A 23,184-nucleotide genomic window follows, 5' to 3' on the forward strand; every position below is an offset into this window, starting at 1 on the left:
CCCGGGCACCAGGCGCTCGCATTCGAGCCCTAACCCCGGGCCTGGCTCCAGGGTGGGGCCCCGGCTGCGCCATGCCAGGCGACGTCATGGTCCTTGATCTAACTTTATTCATAAGGGGGTTTTGAACTGCTCTTAGTCTGACCCGTCACCCAGGACCTGTTTGCCTTGGGAGACCCTACCAGGGACATATAGCCCCCGACAACATAGCTCCTAGGATCACTCGGGTACTCAAACCCCTCCACCACAATAAGGTGGCGGTTCAAGGAGGGGTGAAAGTTTACATGATTTATTAAAAAAATATAGCCAATGTTTTGACCCGCTGGTCTTCTTTAAGGCTTCTTCTTCAAGGCAGCTTCCCTTGAAGAAGACTGGCAGGTCAAAACATTGGCTATATTATTTAATTAAATCAGGTAAGCTTTCAGATTGCAGCCGTTTTTCTCATTTTTGATTCGGTTTGTCTTGACCAGCACCTGTCTTTTAGGTGTACGTTCAGCCTGGTTTAATTTTCTTATATTGCTTACTACAAGCAGCATATTTATGCACAGCAAAATAAAAACCTAGCTATTTCTATAAGCATGTTGAGGATTATACATTTAGAGAGGAATTTAAAGTAAAGCCGGTATGTATACTGGCATACGGTGTGTGTGTGTGTGAGTGTGTCATATTTCTTCTGATTATTTCTCTCTTCCTCAGATAATGAAAGAGATACAGGAGCACAAAATAAAAATTTATGAGTTCCCAGACACAGAGGACGATGAGGACAACAAGCTCATACGAAAGATCAAGGTAACGGACCAGATGCAGCCTTGTTAGTAATTTAAACCTTGATGAAAGTGCTTCTGATTGGTGTCAGCAGGAGACCAATGGATCGAGAACCACAGACAGCTGAAGGTCGGTCTGTGTTTTGGTAGGTTTCCAGTCCCTGCAGCTGCCTCTGTCTTGTTTCCCCATGCCTAGCAGCCTAACTGCATAACTGGTAATCAGCTTTAGAGATGAGCTCATTAAAGAACTTGCACTAGTGATTGTTATTCATGTAACTCTCAGTCCAGGTAACTGTTCCCTCTGGCAAGACCCAAGCAGGGTGTTTGCCACACATGGTGACATTATTCAACAACAACAACAAGCCTCTAGCATGGATACATTTTTCTAGGACACTTTATGGTATGACTGGTCTTTTGAAAATATGCTAATCTAAGGCCAAGATGATTCTTTCAGTGTGTAGAAAATAATATAAAGAAAATCTGAATAGTTTAGTCCACTGGCCTGAATAAATGTCATGTAAAAAATACTAGTAAACATGACACAAGTACAACGTTTGTCATGTTTAATATGCAGATTATTCCAGTCCAAATGTTCACACGTTTAAGCCAGATGAAACGTGACATTAGGAGCGTATAGTGCTTGGCCACAGGACACAGACAGTGGAACTGGACACTCATCCAGATAACATTGAGCAGTGCTCCATCCAGAGAACTGAATGCAGCAGGTCGTTTGCAGTGAAAGAAAGTTGTATTTGTCCTCCCACTTCAGGAGAAGATGCCCTTGGCAGTAGTCGGCAGCAACGTGGTGGTCGAGGTGAACGGCAAGAAGGTCAGAGGCCGTCAGTACCCATGGGGTGTGGCCGAAGGTAAGCTCGAGTTCTAGAAACGTAACTATGAAAGAAATGTGGACACTGAAGGTTTACAATCAGGCTTTTTTATTTTTCAGTCAGTTTTTAAGGAACACTACATTCTGAACGTCATTGCACCATGGTTAGACAATGACAGATGTGAGAGAGAAAGAGAGGCTGAAGCATGTTGTTTGTTTTTGAGAATGACAGCACAGTAGTCGGTTGTTGAAATGAAGACGCATGCTGTTCCTGAGAGTGTGGGACGGTGTGTGTCCTCCACAATAACCCCCTGTATGCACTGCATGTGTTAACTACCAGGTAATACAGTGACTTGTAAGGTTGCTGGGGGGGTGGCTTCAGTTGCTGGGGTTTAAGACTCTAATCTAATAGGTGGTGATGCTTCAGAGGATCACATCAGTTTGTAGGATTTCCTGTCTTTCTTGGCAGAGTTTATGGTAACATCACCTACAGACTTCATGTAATGTAACTCTGGGACTGTCATCATTGCTCTGTGGTCGAGTATGAGGGCTTTAAGTGGATGAAATATCTCTTCATCACCAGTGTCGTGTTTATCTACAGCAACTCGTATTAGGGGGCTATGACTGTTCAGCTGTTGTTTCCTGTGCCAGTCAGTGTTAAAAAAGAGTTTATATCACCCAACCATAGCATTTAGCATCATTCTTGATATAAGAAGGACAGTATTTCTTCTCAGTCAATAAATGAGTTGGGGGCACCTGGGAAACACAGACAAAAAGCAGCCACCACCACACAGAGCAGGTTCACACCAACTGTTCCCCTTCAAACACAGTTAGCAGTGTTCACAGCTGGGAAGTCGGTGAGGGATCATGAGCAACACCTGCTGGTTGATCAGGGTTAAGATTGAGCTTAAATCTCCCTACACATTACAGAAGCTCAGTGTAAAGTGAAGAGCAGCAGTAGATGGGAGGAAGTCTGGGCAGTCAGAGTAGGTGGGTAGCAGGGTCAAGGACTGTAGGTCAGAGGAAAAAAGCCTTTGGGTTCACTGGGACATTCAGTTGGGGGCATATGAGAGAGGGTCAGTTTGTACCTTGACCCCTGAGCCACAGAGGCAGCTCTGTATCATCTCAGTATCATTTCAAAATGACAGCTTAGTATGATGTCAGCTGGCAGTTATTACACTGTTACCGTATACACCCACCTTTCTTCCCTTGATGCACACATTCCCTTTGGTAGTGTTGATCTTTACCCTGACAGGGATTCCAGAGGGATAGACATTATATTATGAGGTACAGTGGTGTGAAAAAGTGTTTGCCCCCTTACTGATTTCTTATCTTTTTGCATGTTTGTCACACTGTAATGTTTCAGATCGTCAAACAAATTTATATATTAGTCAAAGATAACACAAGTAAACACATCATGCAGGTTTTAAATGAAGGTTTTTATTATTAAGGGAAAACAAAATCCAAAACTATAGAGCCCTGTGTGAACAAGTGTTTGCCCCCTAAACCTAATAACTGGTTGGGCCACCCTTAGCAGCAACAACTGCAATCAAGCGTTTTCGATAACTTGCCATGAGTCTTCCACAGCGCTGTGGAGGAATTTTGGCCCACTCATCTTGGCAGAATGGTTGTAAGTCAGCCACATTGGAGGGTTTTCGGGCATGAACTGCCTTTTTAAGGTCATGCCACAGCATCTCAATTGGATTCAGGTCAGGACTTTGACTAGGCCACTCCAAAGTCTTCATTTTGTTTTTCTTCAGCCATTCAGAAGTGGACTTGCTGGTGTGCTTTGGATCATTGTCCTGCTGCAGAACCCAAGTTCGCTTCAGCTTGAGGTCACAAACGGATGGCCGGACATTCTCCTTCAGGATATTTTGGTACACAGCAGAATTCATGGTTCCACTTATCACAGCATGTCTTCCAGGGCCGGAAGCAGCAAAACAGCCCCAGACCATCACACTACCACCACCATATTTTACTGTTGGTATGATGTTCTTTTTCTGAAATGCGGTGTTACTTTTACGCCACACATAATGGGACACACACCTTCCAAAAAGTTCAACTTTTGTCTCGTCTGTCCACAGAGTATTATCCCAAAAGTCTTGGGGATCATCAAGATGTTTTCTGGCAAAACTGAGACGAGCCTTTATGTTCTTTTTGCTCAGCAGTGGTTTTCGTCTTGGAACTCTGCCATGCAAACCATTTTTGCCCAGTCTCTTTCTTATGGTGGAGTCATGAACACTCACCTTAACTGAGGCAAGTGAGGCCTGCAGTTCTTTGGATGTTGTTGTGGGGTCTTTTGTGACCTCTTGGATGAGTTGTCGCTGCGCTCTTGGGGTAATTTTGGTCGGCTGGCCACTCCTGGGAAGGTTCTCCACTGTTCCATGTTTTCGCCATTTGTGGATAATGGCTCTCACTGTGGTTCGCTGCAGTCCCCAAGCTTTAGAAATGGCTTTATAACCTTTTCCGGACTGATAGAGCTCCATTATTCTCTTTCTCATTTGTTTTTGAATTTCTTTGGATCTCGGCATGATGTCTAGCTTTTGAGGATCTTTTGGTCTACTTCACTTTGTCAGGCAGGTCCTATTTAAGTGATTTCTTGATTGCGAACAGGTGTGGCAAGAGAAATTGAACTCAGGTGCGATAAACCAGTGTTTTGACAGGGGGGCAAACACTTGTTCACACAGGGCTCTATAGTTTTGGATTTTGTTTTCCCTTAATAATAAAAACCTTCATTTAAAAACTGCATGATGTGTTTACTTGTGTTATCTTTGACTAATATATAAATTTGTTTGACGATCTGAAACATTACAGTGTGACAAACATGCAAAAAGATAAGAAATCAGTAAGGGGGCAAACACTTTTTCACACCACTGTATGTTATATCATTTTGGCAGCAAGTACTGACCAACCCACTGGCATCAGATGTCACCTTTCACCATTAGCCACAGCTGTTTCTACTGGTGTCCCCTGAAAGATGGTATACTGTATATGTCTTTATGTAAAAAGTAATCTGCCGTTGTTGCTCTGTGGTTGACCGTTTATCAGTCTTTCATGTTTTCATTCCTTGTTTTCTCTCTCTTTTCTTTTTGCTTTGTTCTTTTCCACGACTGACAGAGGGCGTTTTTGGTAAACGAAGCCATCTTTCACTTTATTTCATCTCTGTTCTCTACCCACTCCTTCTCCCTCAGAGCGTCCCCAAATGCTCCATCCTGTCTCACATTCCACTTTTCTTTGCTGTGCTGTCTCATCATTAGGCTGATGGTCAAACCAACGCTCTATTCAAACTTGGGCTCAATGCTACAGCAGCTAGAACTGTCCCAAACACTACAGTGCTTTCATTATGTTAAAAACATTTGAAAACAAAGAAAATGCATATTTATATTAATGAAAATGTGAGTACTGCAAAAGACAAAATGATTCATCTGTTCCCAGTAGGATGTAGGTCTCAGCATTCTGCTAACACCATAGACTGTATGTAAAGATGAATGACGTGTCACCATGAAAACACCGAGGCAACCTTCTTTGCTGCTGTTCTGCCCAGTAGTGACCAGAGGTGGAGCCATGGTGTCAGGCCACCAGTCACAGCTGTCAATCATCCAAAATCAAATGACCTATTAAAAATAAACTTATCAGGAAAATGACCGCTTTTACCTGTTCCAGTTAACCTGCTAGTTTTGGAATCTGCCAGTACCGTGTTACTGGAATATTCTAGAAACCTTCTGTTGTGGAAATTAATTAAAGTTGTCTTTGGGTGGTTTATTAATATCTTGATCACCAGGTCACACACTCAATGCAAAGACAGACAACCTGAGCATTTATATTTCCGTTACACTTTTCAGCCTTCTTTAGCCTCCATCCCAACTTTTTTGAGCGTGTCACAGGCATCAAATTCTGTTTATATTTACAATATAGAATTAAGTTGGTCGGTGAAGACATGAAAAACTTTCTCTGTGCTTTTGTCAGTTAAAGGTTCAATTAACAAATCACAGATTTGAGTTTTTATTGCATTTTGGAAAGTTACCCAACTTTTAGGGAAACCGTGTTTGTAAAATCCCCTGTGAGGAAAGTGACGTGCAGTCTCACTACATTAGGGACTTTTAAGACATTCTGTTCTTCTTATTGTCATCAGTAATGCATGCTACTGTAGGTGTTATCATGGAGCAGAAGACCTAGCAATCACACAGGGGACACATGAATCATCACATAATGTAAATGTCAACCCATCAGATAATCTTTCACAACCTCAGTGAATTTTCATTGTAGTTCAAATTTATTACAGCTTTATGGGTTTAACTATCATTTCTATCCATTACAACAATATTGTACTCACCATCATTTACTGAGGTCTGGGAACAGGGTGACATTATTACAACAGTTTTTCAGGGCAAAAAAAAGCCCATGAGCAGTGGGATGATCAAAAATGTCTTTAACAATCCAGCACTTTGCCAAGATTATTGAGAAGCAAAGATTAAAGTGAGCACACCTAAACTATTGCCAGTAATCCATCCTTGCTTGGGAAAGCTGTGCGCTGATGATGGCAAGCAGAGCAGGTCAGTCTGGATGATAATTTTGCCAGTTGTCTCTTTGTTGTCTGGTTTATTTAACTTAGGGTTTGTTTAAAACCAGTATCATCTGAAAGCTCATGTTTCCTGTTCCATCAGACATGTTAGCACTGTTCCCAGACCTCAGTAGATAACTTTAAGAGTAGAATGTTGTTATTACTGATAGGAACGATGCCCCAAATTACAAAATGAAGATCAGTGGATTAATAATTTGATTTGTTGTCTCTCTAGTGTTCTCAGAGGTTTTAAAGCTTTCACACTCTGGGTTGTTTTGTCCCAGGTCTGATGCTGTACATAGTCTTGGAGAAAGCTAGAGGTTGTTTGGTGCTGAAGCTGCAGTAGAGACATCACTCTAACACTGTGGTTCCCTTCTTTGCTCCTATGGTATGAAATGCACTGCAGCATTACCACTGAATCTCAGCCCTGCTTTACCACATGATTTGCCTCAGTGTACTTTGAGCTGAATCACTTGTGTTGTATAGGGTGCCAATGGTGTGCAGGCTTCACTGTATCACTGGACCAAGGACTGGGACCCACTATCCTAACACATTGCTTTAGGTCCATGAGCAGTTAATAGTTGGTGTTTTGCAGAAGGGCATGCGGCAGCTCATTGAAGTCATCAAGACAATATGTGGCTTGGTATCATGAATTCTCATACTTGAGCATACATGGAATTTTAATGTAAGACTTTCATGTAGACATGTTTGCAAAACCATCCACACATACACATTCATGCATGTTTCAAATAAACACTTTTACACTAAACTAATGCGGTTCATCCTCATGGCCTAAATAAACACTGCAAATAGACAAGGCTCTCAAAGCACCTGATGGCCTGAGACAGTTTTCCACCAACATCTATGCCTCACTGACTGACACATTAAAAACTCAAATGGACATGGATTAAACCAAAACTGGAGCATGCATCAGGTGTTTTCTGCCGTTCATCAGCAAACAAAATCTGTTGGTTTGCTTAGTTTAGTTACAACCCATTTTTATCCTATGTCGCTTGACCGCACTTAGCTTCTCAACTTGTTCCTCACTGAGACTTGTGCCTCCAGCTGGTCATGCATAGATCCCCATATAACACCCCCTCCAGTCATTATGCTCCTGCTTACAAGCCTCTTTAGCCAGTCAGCTTGGACACATGCAGGTTATGGTGTTGATCTGGGCTGATCTGGGCCAGACACAGGTCCAATCTGGGCCAAGTCTGAGCCATACTAAACCCAGCTGCTCCAGACCCAGATTTAGCCCACACTAGGCGCACACAGTAACTGAAAACCGTACCCCTCCCTGACGTCAGACCTCCCTCCTCTAGAAGAGACAAGAGGTCAGTGGCTGGCTTGGGAGGCCAAGGGGCAGGACTGCTTAAGTTTCATCAATGGTAAGGTGTCCTTATTATTCACTCCCCTGATGACGACTGACTGCCAGTGGGGTGGAGGCTTAACCAATAAGGAGTAGTTTATTTGATGAAGAGGAGGCTGGAGAATCCGCCACACACATCCTCAGCAGCCATTTATCTGAAGTGCTTTTCCCATCTGACTGTGCAGCCATGTCTTGATTGTTGAGATGAAGACTCGCGCTGAAACAAGATCAGTTGTTTATTGTTATCTGACCAAGAATTTGTGTTTGTTCTAAACTATGTGGTGTCATGGGTCCTACGATGTCAGGCTGTGATCAGATAGGAGGCTGTTTTCTTGTGTTCAAATACCAAGACTCAGCTGTAAGCTTCACTAGCAACACAAAGCAGGAGGTCAGAGAGAGGCTGCGCTGATCATCGCTGGTCATTCTTGTCATTTTAGTCATGTGGCAAACACCACAGGTAAACCCTGAAAAGAGCAGGTCCTGCTGTCTACAGTACATCAGCTGTACTGGAGAGAGTTATTCCCCAATGGTGCAGGTCCCCTCAGCTCTCACTGGTTTCACCACTATTGTTTTCAGTCACAGCAGGCAGCTGTTTTCAGCAGAAACCCCCTGGTGGTGACTGGCTGGTGAACATAGTGAAGCATTTAGAGGCTAAAGAACTAGATGTTCTTTCCCAAGAGGTAGTGGAAACAAAACAGAGCTGAAAGGCACATAAGATTTAAATTCAACACGAAAACACAACTCCAAATGAGTGTGGCTCTGTGTCGGCAAGTTTACGCATCCTGTAAATATCTACTAAGGCGTTTGTCATAACAACTTGATGATACACCTCACCACTGCTGCTGAAGGAGACATAAATGAATGCAGCTTTAAGACTCTGGCGTGTTACATGTAATGTTCACAAGGGTCTCGGCCTCTCAGTTGACTGATGGCACAGTGGTTTGCTTCTCAAAGGGATAGTTACAGGTCCCCCGTTTACTGCTACCCAGCCGAGACATGTTTAACTTTTCATCCAATTTTCTCCAATATATGAGGTGTGTAGTTGGTTTTAGACAGAACCTGTTTAAATCAGCTCAGTGTTAATCCTCAGAACCATCCTATGTGATCATGGCCTGATGTCTCTTTGCCCTTCTGTTAATGTGTTCCTACACCTGCTAATGTAGTGTCACTTTAAATACTGACCACACCTTGGTCTCAGTGCCCCCCTCCTTTTGTAACTGATGAATGAATGAGCTTTACATTCTGAATAACCAGGTCTCCACATAGATTAGGAACCTTTTTCCCCTGTATCACCAGTATTAAGTGTTATCCTGTAAATAACACACACCCATTTGCATTGTTTTATACTCACCAAAAACAGAATAATGTGTGTTTCTGCTGGACTGGCTCTGTGTATAAACCTAGCCAGAGATAAACCACAGCTTGACAGCCATTTACCCAGAGGTGCCTTTAAGACGAGTCATGTTGGATGTGCAAACATCTGTAAAGTCAAGATATTGATGCTTTTCTAGCTCAGTTTCTCCTGAGACCACACAGTGATGATTATAAGTATGAGAAGTGTTTATTCATAATAATTCTGTCTTTCCCTCCCCATCTTCTTTTCTGTCCTTGTGTGTTTCAGTGGAGAACGGAGAACACTGCGACTTCACCGTGCTCCGCAACATGCTGATCAGGTCAGACCATGTCTTGCTTGGTTTGCTCTTTGCTAGAGGCCAAACATTTATTTAAGTTAATCTCATGAATGCAGTTTTATTTCTGAGCCTTTGAATAAAACTGTTTATTCAAACCAAACCCACTGAGGCCACTGGAGGTTGACAAATTTCTAATCTGTAATGGCCTTGTGAGTCTACGGGTTTATAGCAGATTCTACTGTTTGAGAAGCTGAGCTGGTAATAGTCAAAGCTTGTTTCTTTATAAGCCAGCTTACTACATAACATCCCTGTTTCCTTTCTTACCTGTCCTCCCCCAAACTCCCCCAATCCCATACGTGCACACACACAGGACCCATATGCAGGATCTTAAGGACGTCACCAACAACGTCCACTATGAGAATTACCGCAGTAAAAAGCTGGCTGCCGTCACCTGTAACGGAGTGGACACCTCCAAGACCAAGGGACAGCTCACTAAGTAAGATGTGGAAACACTAGATGCCAGCTTGCTGTCACGGTTTGTTTTTTGTCTGAGGTAAACAAAACAAACACTAGAATTAATTACATTTAGTCCTTGCCCCAAGATCTGACCAGTCACAGCCAGAAGCTGTGAGAAACAAAGTATGAGGTGCAGCACATTTCCCGAGGGATGGGGGGGACATAGATAGATAAAACATTAAAATATATAGTTAAAATGAAATGCAAGTTAGATTTTAAATAAATGCAGAGTAATCTCATTGTATTAAGGACAGAACAATAAAACAGATAAAGTGCAATCTTGGTTGGACTTAAAATACATTAATTAAAAGCTGTGGGAAAAAAAGAAGAGTCCTTAGCTTTAAAAGTGTCTCCAGCTGGGGCAGAACTAAGTACTGATGGGAGTTGGTTCCAGCTCTGGGCAGCATCGTGGCTAAAAGCACTTTTACCTTGTTCAGTTTGAGCTGTGGGTGCCACCAGCTGACTGGTTCCTGCAGATCCCAGACACCTACCAGGCCTGTACTGACCAAACATACCTCTGATGTGTTTTGGGTCCAGAGCATTGAGAGACTCGCTGACAATAAGTGGGCCTTAAGCTGAAATCTGCATTTAACTGGAAGCAAATTCAAAGATGTAAGGACTAGGAGTAATGTGCTCTCTCTTCTTGGTGTTAGTGCACTCACAGCAGCATTTTGAATGTGTTGCAGTTGTTTTGAGGCCTTGCTGGGGAGGCCAGTCAGGATCGCCTTAGGGTAGTCTGCCCCACTGGACACGAAAGCATGAGTGAGCTTTTTAAATCCTGCTTAGACAGAAAGCTTCTCATTTTAGTTGTTTTAAGATGCTAGCATGATGATTTAGTTACATCTTTGATGTGGCCATTAAAATTTAGATCCTCTTCATTGATTACAACAAGATTCCTGGACTTAAGGTAATTGCTGACCACCAGCCTTCTTTCTTTGTTTCCAAAAATAATTCTCTGTTTGGTCTTTGCTTAGTTGAAGGAAAGGGTTTGCTTTTTCAAGACATAGACACAATAAGTCTTAAGGACCACAGTCACTTGGTGAGAACATTAAGTTCATCTGGGTGTCGTCCTCATAACTGTGATAGGCAACACTACACTCCTGGAAAATTAGAAAAAGCGGAAGCATGTACAGGTTGAATAGGAGCAGCCCAAGAATCGATCCTTGTGGGACACCATAGTTCATGGTGTTTTTTTCAGATTCATAATTACTGATACTGACTATATGTCCCCTGTCTTTTAGATATGATCTGATTCACCTGTGGACGGTTCCTGATACTCTGACCCAGTTTTCCATACTATCTAGACATAATTCATGGTCCACAGTGTCAAATGTCGCACTAAGATCTAATAACATCTAAATGTTAAGTTTGCCGTGTCATTATTCAAGCAAATGTCATTTAAAATCTTTATGGCAGCGGTTTCTGTGCTATGATACGACCGGAAACCTGACTGAAATCTATCAAGGATGTCATTTGTTTAGCTGATTTGGTTAAAAATGACTTTATCAGTGATCTTTCTTATTAAGGGTAGATTTGAGGTGGCCCTGTAGTTTCTTAACACTGAAGTATCCGCGTCTTTTTCAGGAGGGGCCTTATTAGAGCAGTTTTTAATGATGCTGGAAGGATTCATGGATAGGAGTGAATAATTTACAGTATACAACAAATCCACTGCCAAGGAGCTAAAAACACTTTTTTTTAAAAGTGTTTACGTAGAATATCTAATGAGCAAGTCGATGTTTTATGATGCTTCACAGTTTGTTCTAGATTTTTGCTGTTAACTGCAGTGAATTCTGACATAAAAGCTGTTCTGTTTGTAGATGGTGATGAGGTCGTGTTGTGTCCGCTCAGCTGAGTGGATCTAATACTCTGATATTTTCACATTTTTGATGTATATATTGTGCAAATTCGTTGCATTTTTTAGTCATTAGGAATTCAAGGGGTGGCAGCAGTGGGGGATTTGTTAACCTATTGATAGGCATGAAAGTTTCTGCCATTGTTATGCTTATTGGTAGAAGAGACTTTCTGCATCATTGACTCCCCCCCCCCCCCCTTTTTGAAATATCACCCCCTCTTTCAAGGTAGGTTGTTGGAGACCACTACATAAATGCTACTGTTTGCTGCATTACATGTCTCTTACTTCTGGTTGCTACCGACCAGCTTAACAAGGACAGCACTGGCCTAGATACCCATTCTGTGGATCTGTATGGTGCATTGTTACATCCTCAGCGATAATGCATGGCAGAGTAAAAGGGGCCCACCTGCAGGGCTAATCGGCTCTTCGCTTACACTGGCCTCTAACATCTGTCTCATTTTCATGACCAACAGGAGTCCCCTGGCACAGATGGAGGAGGAGCGCAGAGAGCATGTAATAAAAATGAAGAAGATGGAGGCAGAGATGGAGCAAGTCTTTGAAATGAAGGTTAAAGAGAAGAAGCAGAAACTGAAGGATTCAGAGGCTGAGGTGGGCTGGACGACTTGTATGCATGTTTTTGTGCCACAGTCAAAGCAGGGCATTAAATAAGAGTTTCAGGTCAGTGATGGAGTATAGTATCAGGACCCGTCGGGTCACTGCAGCAGCTATTGTGAACATGATCTGAGCTGTACAGTAATGAAAACACAGTGCCTCTTTATTTTTACACTGTCACCATCATGACATAAAATTAACCTCAACAAATCAAATACTTGCAGCTCTCAACTGCTTTTTCAACTGACTTATCATGGATATATACTGTATATATATTCTATTAGAATAGGTTTTAGTGCAGCGGTGTAGTGGTAAAAATAAAGCATACTTTCTTTTATATGTAAGAAAATAAGACAACTATGGTAAGAAACCTTCAGGATTTTTTAAATTCCTGGCCCAGTTGTGTGACGTGGTATTTCAAAGTAGGTACGTGAGACCAAAATGTAGTTCTTTAGACACATGAGCAGCTGACACTGTGGGTAGGTGATAACGTGATTAAAGTGGAACACATACTGTAACATGTTGGGTGTTACATAAATATCCCTCACAGAAAAACAAATAAAAACACCCCAACTGTAGCTTCGTTCCATGTGAACATTTGCCAGTGCTGTTCATTTGGGTTTCCTGTCTTTGTGTTTGACAGCGAGTCTGTCTGATGTTTTGACCCTCAGCTGGAGCGCCGCCATGAGCAGATGAAGCGGAACTTGGAGGCCCAGTACAAAGAGCTGGAGGAGAAAAGACGAGTGTTTGAGGAGGAGAAGACCAACTGGGAGGCTCAGCAGAGAATCCTGGAGCAGCAGAAACTGGATGCCTCCAAGTCAGTAACAGTCCCACTTGTCATCGGCCGACTGATGAGCTGCTTGTTTAACTGACACGGCGTTTGTTCATCTCAGTATGCAGAGTGTCTGCTGATGCGCATGTCATAGTATCCTTTAGCTTGACTCTTCCTCAAGCTAGACAGTAACTGCATAGTGTTACACCACAGTACCTGGCAGCCTTCATCATTCACATCTCAAATCTTTGAGTTTTGCTCTTAAGTTTTAATCAGCAATAAATAATCAATACACATTACCTTTTTTTTTTTGTTTGTTTTTTACATGCTGAAGGTTGTTTCCCAGTGCATTAATATGATCTGTATTGTGCATGCTGGCTCATCAAACTGATCATCACACTGCTCATCACACTGTCCTGACATACTGGCACATCTGAATAAAAGAGAGCATTTATATAATGTTCATTTCAAAAGCGAGTCGGACTGAGATCAAGATCTCTTTGGCAGCAGAGACTTCAGTAAAGAAAATCAAACACTGGCAGATAAAAACTTCAGGATGAATGCAGAACCAGCAGAAGCACCAGTGACAAACAGACATAAAAGATTTGTATAAAATTATCTGTGTAGGACTTTAATACTCACCAGTGGAATGAGACAAGTTCTAAAACTGGAGAACGGTAAAACGAGCCACTTTTTAACATCATGATTCCATGGCAAAATGAACACATATTTATTTCAAACAGCAGTTGCTATATCTACTTGGCTGTTGTACATCCACTGAAATTAATCAATTTTTAGAAGTACAACCCATCAAAAAAAAGTCCTTATGGCACAACATACCCCAAAGTAGGGGCAGGCTGAGCTCTGTTGGTGCCTCCTGGTGTGTCATGGAATAGATAGGCCATCCCTGCTCCGCCCAGGTTGGGCAGCAATAAGTTTGGTGATCCCTGTTGTTGTTCATCTTGCCGCATCATCAGGTCAACACTTTTATTTGACCAGATACTACCTGAACTAATGATATAGCCATAAACCTCAGCTGTACTTTGTGTTTAGTAATAATTTACACGTTATGCTGACTTACTACTAAGGTTATGGATGTGGTAAATATCATAGCTGCTCAGCCTCAGCATGTTGGTATTGGCACTGTGAGCATGTTGACATGCAGACTGATGTTAGCAGTCAAATACAGGATCACAGAGCTCTTCTGTAAGTGACAGAGGGGAAGCTGCTCGTCTTAGACCTTCCTGAGGGGCTGAGCCCCAGTTTGTCTTACGTTCACAGTTTTTTGGCATGATGCTAACACCTAGATACATATAGTTGTTAATTTAGCCACATTTTAAGGAAACATGAATGTGATTTTGACTGGGGTAAGGTGAGCTATTGGCCCAACTTGCCCCAAGGCTAGTGGCACGTTTTACCCCACAACCACCAGTTTTAAGAAAAGTGCTTCATACAGCAGCTCGGATCCAGTTAAGCTAACTTTATGACCACGTGTAGCTCAGACAGGTTAAAAATATAAGTGTGGTAGTGTGCCAAACCTATCGGTTTCCATTTAGATACAAGTCTGATGACGTCTTAACAATGATAAATTCACTTGGCATGACAGAAATCCCATTGTCACACCTGGGTTGCTTACCATGTTTTACCATGTGCTCTATCTTACCCACTGGCTCATCTTACCCTGGTTTCCCCTATCATTTGTAATGTGCAAAACAGTGGAAGACAGTCTTCCCAAATTCAGGGGGAACTTGAGTTAAACATTCATGAGATCTAGTTAATGAGACTCATTCACCAATATCTTAAGTTTTTTTTTCTTAAATTTGTTCTCAAGAGGGGTGCTAAGAAAAGTCTGATTCATGAATATGTTCTTAAACTGTAAAAGAGTGTGCACCTGTGATTTTACAGTCATATTGTCTTAGTATGTTGAAAGCGCGTGGCAGGCATTCCTTTTCAGAATAAGTAGACATATCAGCCCACGTTGCCTTCATTGTTGTCACTAGCTGAACAGCAACAACTATGACCACAAGTTACAATTGCAAAATATGATAAATGTTAAGACAACAATGGCACAAGTAGAGAAGAGTGCACTGACTCAGCAATATCACAGTACGCTATGTAAAACCTGTAACTATTAGCTAACATTAGTTGCCTTAAGCTACTGGTCGTACCAGTCCAAGTACAGCTATAGCAGCAAAACAAAAGCTAGAGTCAGGTAGGCTGGGCAGTGTTTATTTATTGCTTTCATTTTTAAAATAGAATTTTATTTCTTATTTCAAGTTATAAAAAGTTACTCTTCCATTTCATGTAATTTTTCGCTGAGCTACACCAAAGAAAATCCATCCATCTCTGCTGCATTAGCAGCAATCTCAGAAACTTTGTCAAAACAGTAAACTTGGTTTGAAATGTGTGACTGTGTGTGTTTTTATGTTTTTGCATAACATAATGAGCTAATTTTTCATCTCCTTATTTCTCACACAGGACAATGGAAAAGAACAGAAAGAAAGGAAAAATCTTCTGAAGAGAGACACAAGCTGCTCCTCGAATTTTCCATAAGGTCTTATTTTCTGAAACATCACATCTATTGTGGCCCTCAGAACACACACAAACAAATACAATAAAGCTCAACACATCATGTAACATTCCTGTGTTATATACAATACACACCCCACAACACGGACGCCATTTACGGTACACCCAGATACATATATTGAAATGTCCACAGCAGCCCACATGCTTGTCTCTTTGCAGGGCTTTGCTGTGTTTGTTGGGAATTTGTCATTTTCTTGGGGAATGCATGTGATTGTGAAATTATACCTTCCCATGTTTCCTGACAAAGAGGAAAAGCCCGAGTTCCTCTGAGCTTGCAGTGCCGAGTAAACACATTGCAGGGACAATGCATAGTCATTTGTACACGTTGTAGTTGTATGTTTTACTAAACCTACTATCCCCTTCCTCGACATTCCTCCTCTAATTGTTATCAAAAAGACAACACATTCAAACCCTCAGTCATAAAGAGCTCTTTTGTGGTGTGTTAGGAGATGGGACAGCACATGTGAGTGAGCTAATGCTAATCAACAATAGCATTTTGAACGTCTTTATAATTTCTCAGTACTATACGGTTTATCAGCCCCCTCACATTTTGTTTTTGGAATTGTATATCATATAATTTAATAAAAAGTTACTGAAAGTAGAAAAGAAAACTTAAGAAAGAGCTTGCTAATGGTTAGTTAGCAAACTTGTTAGCTCAGCCACTGGTACAAATACTGCTGGTAAATAAAACGGTACTTTTGCCAGTAGAACGTAGTCCTTTTATTCCATAAGCAAATATGTCCTCTGAATAAAACAGCAGCTTTCTCCCCTTAGTAAATATGTCTTTTGAATAAAACAGTAAGTTAACTAACAGACCTTATCCAGTTAGTAGGGTAAATATGGTATAAGACAACAAGGTCACTAATGGAGTTTATGCTCCCATTAGCAAACCTGTCAATTCAAAGATGTATCTGTGCAAACTATTCCTTTTTTGTGGAGTAATATTAGTTTATATTTTGACAGAGGAAATTAAGAGTTAACAGCTTCTGTAGCTTCCTGTATTTTGGACACTGTTCTCTCAGAAGTCGCCTCTGACAAGATGTCTTGCTATCATTTGTCGTGTCGGTGCAAACTTACACGCTAAAGTTGCAAAAGCAAACTTGATTCAAAACATTTGCTAAATCAATGTTTTGTGCCTGGGCCTTTATGTAGGATTTACAGTGCAGTGATAGGTGTGTGTATGAGCAGGTGTACTTTGATTAAATGCTGTATTTGAGGTCATATATACTTACCTGTCGGTCCTGTACAGACAGAAGGTGGTATAGGAATTATCACACAGAGTCCAGGGCAGAGTGTGTTTCCTATTTGAATAAAGATATTATGCAAAAGCCTCATTGGTGTTTACAACATCACAGGTTACAAAGTTGTTTTGTATTGTGATGTCAGTGATGGTATTGTCCTAGACCTGAACCCCGTCTCCAGATGTTTGGGTTAAACAACCAAAATGACAATTCACCGTTGCAGGTGAAATATAGTTTTCTTTCTCCTGGACTTCCCAGAAATAAAACCGTTCTAAGAAGCTAAGCCAGTTCAGCCACAGCTTTGTTTCAGACGTCACTGCCACACACAGCAAAACATTACCCCTTTGCTTTCCTGTCACATCGGATGTGCAAGGTCCAGGTCTGAGTCGGTTCGGAATCAGAAAGCACGTCACTGTGCAACACATTTGAACATTTAATAATGCTTTCCTGCTTTTATTTTTATATGATGATGATGGTGATGTTAATAATAGTATGGTTGAAGAATGACCCTTAAATCTCTTCTAGTTTTCTTAAATAACTCGTAGACTAGTCTTTTATTTTAGTATTTTTTTCCAGACTGTCTGCAGTCTTCAGAAGGCATTTGACCTTTAGCTTGTAACATAACACCTATATGGGTTTGTTCAGGATGAAATGCACACACGTGCACATAATGGAGGCTGCTCAGTGGCAGTTTTTCTTTATTTCTTTTTTTTTTTTTTTTTTTTTTTTTTTTTTAAACGCAAGGACATTAGGTAAAGAACTGCATCTTTATTTTACTGCATATCCAGCACACAGTGAAGTGACAAGTCTTTTATCCTCAACTCAGTTTTTTCCCCCCGGACATTACTTTGCATATTTAACCCACAACTGTATAACAGAACTGCATCTAAGCCATATAAACACACAAGTACTTCATTTCCCTAATGTTTCCTGAAAATTCCAGCAAAGAGCAAAACAGAACCAACTGTGTAAAATATACTCGCATATACTCTATCCATCTATGCCAATGAGTTCACCTTCTCAGGACGGTTCTTTTACGCCAGATTTTCTCCAAGTCCACAGAGGAGCAGTTATGTGGTTCCACAAGTTAACTGAATTTTCATTGAAATGCTTGTGAACCCCTCACAAGTAACAAAACGTTAAAACAGATTTAAGTTGAGGTGAATTTTTCATTTCTTTTTGTAATATTTTCCTTTATATATGCACTGTATACATACACTTTTTGTGCTTCTCCTGTTTGTTTTATCATGTGTTCTGTCTGTAACTGTACATGGTTCACATTAAAGTTGATGAGGTTATGCTTTAACTCCCAACATGTGCAGGTGTTCTTTTTAACACACTGGCATGGATGTATGCGGTTTGGGATTTATCAAAATGAAAAACTGTAATTCTAATCATAAAAAGTTGTTTTTGTAGACTAGGAATAACAATTTATAACCCAAGCTCATGAATACAGGGATTAATGTGAGGTTTGTAGACAAAATGTCCTAGGACAGGTCTTTAAATCAACAGGGAGGATGATGTGACGACAGGGTCTAAATGCTGAGTGTGTACATCTCTCCACTGTGTAGTGCACTCAGAAATTCCATAATCGATTGTAAAAAGAAGTGCATATGTCATGTACACGATTTTCTTGTAACAATCCCACAACGCAGTGCTCTGCATTTTATCTGAGGGGAACTTACCGGTGTGTGGTTCTCCAGCTGTTAATGATAAGGCAAAATGATGATGTTTATTTAGTAAGAGTCCAAAATCTCAATTTACTGTTCACTACATTATATTCAGAGGTGTCTTTATAGTTTTTTCTTTTAATGACTGTCCTGCATCAGAGGGTGGGGGTCAGCTAGAGATTAGTGTGGTTAGGTACCTGGCAGGCTTCACTGTTTCAACTTAAGACCTTAACTGCTACATGAAAAGCACATAAGTCTCATATTCACTGTGACTGTGTTTGGTCAAATGAAACTTTAATGATTAAAAGTAAAGCAAAACAAGTGTCCATGGGATTCATCATTAAAATCACCCATAGCGTCTTAGAAATGACACCACAAGGTAAAACATACACTGTTAATATCAGACAGGGCTCTATCGCTGCCTAAACTGGAGCGGGTGGAGCTGCTCCCTATGAGGACTCCTGCTGGTCTTTGTCGACCTGCCATTTGTTGAAACAGTTGTGTTAATATCAAGAGTTCCAAAAAAGCAGTTTTAACATAGAGTTCAACAAATAAACTTTTACAATTAGACATCAGTTGAGATTTACCATTAACTCTTTCTGAACCTTTTGCATGAAGTAAAGATGAGATAACATAAAATACTGGACCAACCATCACAAATGGCCTTTTTCCAGACCAACCAAACTTGAACTGTTACTTCTTTCCAGTCAGATCCTAAAGTAGACAGACTTCTGCATGGCGGCGCAGCAGAGCAGCATCAGTCCCACCATAGAGTTGAGAGCCTTCATGGTGTCATCAGTGCAGATCTGAGATTGCTCTTCTGAATTGATCTGCTCTGATCACTGAATGTCTCTTAGCTGTTTATAGTCTTCTCTGTGTATTCATAGCAGTTCTGAGTAAACTCTACCTTTGTAGCCTACATCTTCAATAGCTGGTTAATAGAGTGGGCACTGCTGCTGGTTTAGGAGACAGGAAGTTTATGCAGCTCACTACTACCTTCATACTGTGATTAAATAACCCAGTGAAAACTAGTTTCCTGCTACTTCTATGCCTGGTTTTACATTAAAGATACTCCAGTCAATTCAAGTTGCAAATGTCACCGTTAGTGATGTAACGTGAGAGAAAATGCTGTTAAAACAAAGCGAAAGTGAAGGATGCTGTTGTGTCTTATTCTCACCTGGGGCCTGTGCACAGGAATCACACTAAATGTTTACATGCACACAAACCCTAGGAATGGTTGTGCACACATGGCTCTGTGCAATTTCCCTTTATGAATCACTATCATCTTGAAAATGTGCAGTTTGGTGAGCTGCCCAAAACACTCACACCATTAACCATTTATGGTCCATGCAAAACGCTCATGAATACTGAACTACACTGTCCTGTGGAGAATGGAAGCAGTTCTACAAACAAAGCAGAGTTTTAGAGGCTGAGCTGAGTCTTTATGGGGCCCTAAGGTAAGTTTGATGTGGGGGCCCTAAACTAAGTTTGATGTGGGGGCTCTCCACTGCCTCTTCACCTCCAATACTATTAACTATTGATTGATCATTCACACACAAATCTGAATCTAACAGCCATGATCCAGTTTATTAAGTGGACCTGTTTGCTTACATCATATCAATGTCAGCCCGGCATGTTTTTATCCTCCTGTGGTTTTTAATCTCAAAAGGTATCAAACGCAGAAGAGTGGCACCAAGTGCTAAATACTGAGTGATGTACTGAACTGCAGGGACTGAAAAGTAACAGGATGAATCAGCAAACAATGCATTTACTGTGAACATGTTAACCACTAACTGCTTTTAGTTTAAAACAAAGTGCAGAGCAACAGTCAACTACCATAAAATCAAATAACTTAAACAGCACCATCCTCAGTAACGTTCCCTTCTTATATAAAAATAAATGCAAATGTAAAAAAACTGAATATTAAATAGGTCAAGTACTTTAATAATGATAAAATAATTATGTCACTGATGATTGTTATGTTTTTGATATGTACATTTTTGCAAGATTGTTTTTCCTGCTGTTTCCATGTAACCTAATATTAAGCTCTGACAGACTGTGATGGATCAAAATGACATTAACGGCCATTACAGTTCCATAAACCAACTTTCCTGTGGAACATTTCCAGTGCTCCTGGGGGCCCTCTGGCAGCCAAGGGGGCCCTAAGCAGGGCAACAAAACACTGGTCAGGTTGATGTGGCCAGTGATTGTTCATCAGAAACGTAGAGCTCCAGAGCCAGGGCTACCTGCAGAAAGGTACAGGGAGAGAGGAGACACAAAGTTAGTGATGTGTAATGGTGGCATATGTTAGGTAATTTCTTACTCAGGTTCATATTGATTCGATACTTGTTGTATAGGAATGTTTAGTGTAGCCAGGATGTCTAGCTCAGGCTGTTAAATGCTCAGTTCATTGTCAGGAGTTCTGCAGGCTGCATCTAGGCCAAGGTCAACTAGATTGAAGAGTCTGCAGGCAGGATGAATATTGCTAGTAGCATGATATGTTCAGCCGTAATCTTAATCATAATATCTTCCGAGGCTTAATGTCCGGACATGTCCCTGAACGTCCTGTATGTTTTTAGATACACACCACATGATCAACACTCACACACACATTGATTCTCTCCATGTTTTGACTACTGCTACGGCCAGCTGTGAAGCTGGCATATCAGGTGACGTCACGGTTGACGTTCCTGTGTAGCATGGGCTAGCCCAACCAAGGGATAAAATTGTATAGGCATGAGGGTTCAGGGTCTTTTATCCTCCATGCCGCCTGCGCACAGGTTTGGGGGTGGAAGATGCCTGGACGTGTAATGTTAATTCTTGCCTGTGACCCTTTGAATAAACCAGCACGGTTATTTTTTATATATCCAAGTGGTCCGCCTCGTCTCTCTGAGTTCCTGGTTAGAAGAACTGGGTAATATCTTACAGACTCAAATCTTACAATTCCCCCTTTTGACATGATTTTATCATGATGGGCAAAAATTTCAGTCTCTTGATGTGCAAAACTGTTAGAGACATACCCCAAGCGACTTACAGCTGTAATCGCAGCAAAAGGTGGTGCTACAAAGTATTAACTTAAGGGGGCTGAATAATTTTGCACGCCCAATTTTTCAGTTTTTTATTTGTTAAAAAAGTTTGAAATATCCAATAAATTTCGTTCCACTTCATGATTGTGTCCCACTTGTTGTTGATTCTTCACAAAAAATTACAGTTTTATATCTTTATGTTTGAAGCCTGAAATGTGGCAAAAGGTTGCAAAGTTCAAAGGGGCCGAATACTTTCGCAAGGCACTGTAAGCTTCCAATTTTGCCCCATTCATTTCCAATGGGGAACATTCTGTACAAAAAGCTGAATATCTTAAAAAGTATAAAAGTTATAAAAAGGTTGTGTACAAGCACACCTGTCCTTAAGGAGATACACAGTAACCACACAATAAAGAACAGGATAACATAGTGTGGATGCATACGCATCCACACAATAAAGAACTGCATAACATTGTGTGGATGCGTAACCACACAATAAAGAACAGGATAACATAGTGTGGATGCATACGCATCCACACAATAAAGAACTGCATAACATTGTGTGGATGCGTAACCACACAATAAAGAACAGGATAACATAGTGTGGATGCATACGCATCCACACAATAAAGAACTGCATAACATTGTGTGGATGCGTAACCACACAATAAAGAACAGGATAACATAGTGTGGATGCATACGCATCCACACAATAAAGAACTGCATAACATTGTGTGGATGCGTAACCACACAATAAAGAACAGGATAACATAGTGTGGATGCATACGCATCCACACAATAAAGAACTGCATAACATTGTGTGGATGCGTAACCACACAATAAAGAACAGGATAACATAGTGTGGATGCATACGCATCCACACAATAAAGAACTGCATAACATTGTGTGGATGCGTAACCACACAATAAAGAACAGGATAACATAGTGTGGATGCTTACGCATACACACAACTACAGAAATGCATTTTCTGAAGAAAATGCGTATGGATGCTGAGCGCTGAAAGATCGCCCTGAAAATGCTGACTATTTTGACACATGAATGGTCTGCCTGGCTGAAAGTATGCTGAAGTAAGATGTTTCCCATTCATTTGGATGGGGCAAGATTTTCAAAATAAAGCTAAATATTTCAAAAGTATGAAGTTCTGAAAAGTTCTGAATAGAAGCATGGATGTCCTTGAAGAGCTGAACATTTTGATAGCTGAAAGTAGAATTTTCCCATTCATTTGAATGCGGAAAGATTTTCAAAATAAAGCTAAATATTTCAAAAGTATGAAGTTCTGAAAAGTTCTGAATAGAAGCATGGATGTCCTTGAAGAGCTGAACATTTTGATAGCTGAAAGTAGAATTTTCCCATTCATTTGAATGCGGAAAGATTTTCAAAATAAAGCTAAATATTTCAAAGGTATAAAGTTTACAAAAATCCTGAAGACAAGCATGAATGTTCTTGAAGAGCTGAACATTTTGATACCTGAAATAGCTGAAAGTATGAAATAGCTGAAAGTATGCTGAAGCACAATTTTTCCATGCTTTTGAATGGGGCAAGATTGTCAAAATAAAGCTAAATATTTCAGAAGTATGAAGTTTAGAAATGACTGTCCTTGAAGAGCTGAGCATTTTGATACCAGAATGGCTTTGCTAGGTAAAACAAGCAGGTGTGAACATGTGTGTGTGGGGAAGGGGGGGGCAGCAGCGAGGGAGAGGGGGAGGGGGAGACAGAGAGGGAGAGGTGGGGGATGTCCCA

General features: G+C 40.9%; 1 protein-coding gene across 5 annotated transcripts in view; it reads left to right on the forward strand.

The window, feature by feature from the left end:
• Window positions 1-17,468, forward strand: part of LOC109951262 (septin-7-like) — a 95,741-nt gene extending 78,273 nt beyond the window's left edge. For 4 of the 5 annotated variants that reach the window (XM_020585650.1, XM_020585649.1, XM_020585653.1 and 1 more), the window contains 8 exons: window positions 694-786; window positions 1,531-1,627; window positions 4,705-4,716; window positions 9,139-9,190; window positions 9,519-9,644; window positions 11,990-12,125; window positions 12,800-12,945; window positions 15,379-17,468. In XM_020585650.1, coding sequence (XP_020441306.1) covers window positions 694-786; window positions 1,531-1,627; window positions 4,705-4,716; window positions 9,139-9,190; window positions 9,519-9,644; window positions 11,990-12,125; window positions 12,800-12,945; window positions 15,379-15,418 — 702 coding nt within the window. In that variant the 3' untranslated portion in view covers window positions 15,419-17,468. The remainder of the gene's footprint in view (window positions 1-693; window positions 787-1,530; window positions 1,628-4,704; window positions 4,717-9,138; window positions 9,191-9,518; window positions 9,645-11,989; window positions 12,126-12,799; window positions 12,946-15,378) is intronic. The other variant, XM_020585651.1, reaches the window with a different exon arrangement.
• The last annotated feature ends 5,716 nt before the right edge of the window (window positions 17,469-23,184 follow it).

The sequence above is a fragment of the Monopterus albus genome, unplaced genomic scaffold (assembly GCF_001952655.1).
Source record: "Monopterus albus unplaced genomic scaffold, M_albus_1.0 scaffold373.1, whole genome shotgun sequence".
NCBI lineage: Eukaryota > Metazoa > Chordata > Actinopteri > Synbranchiformes > Synbranchidae > Monopterus > Monopterus albus.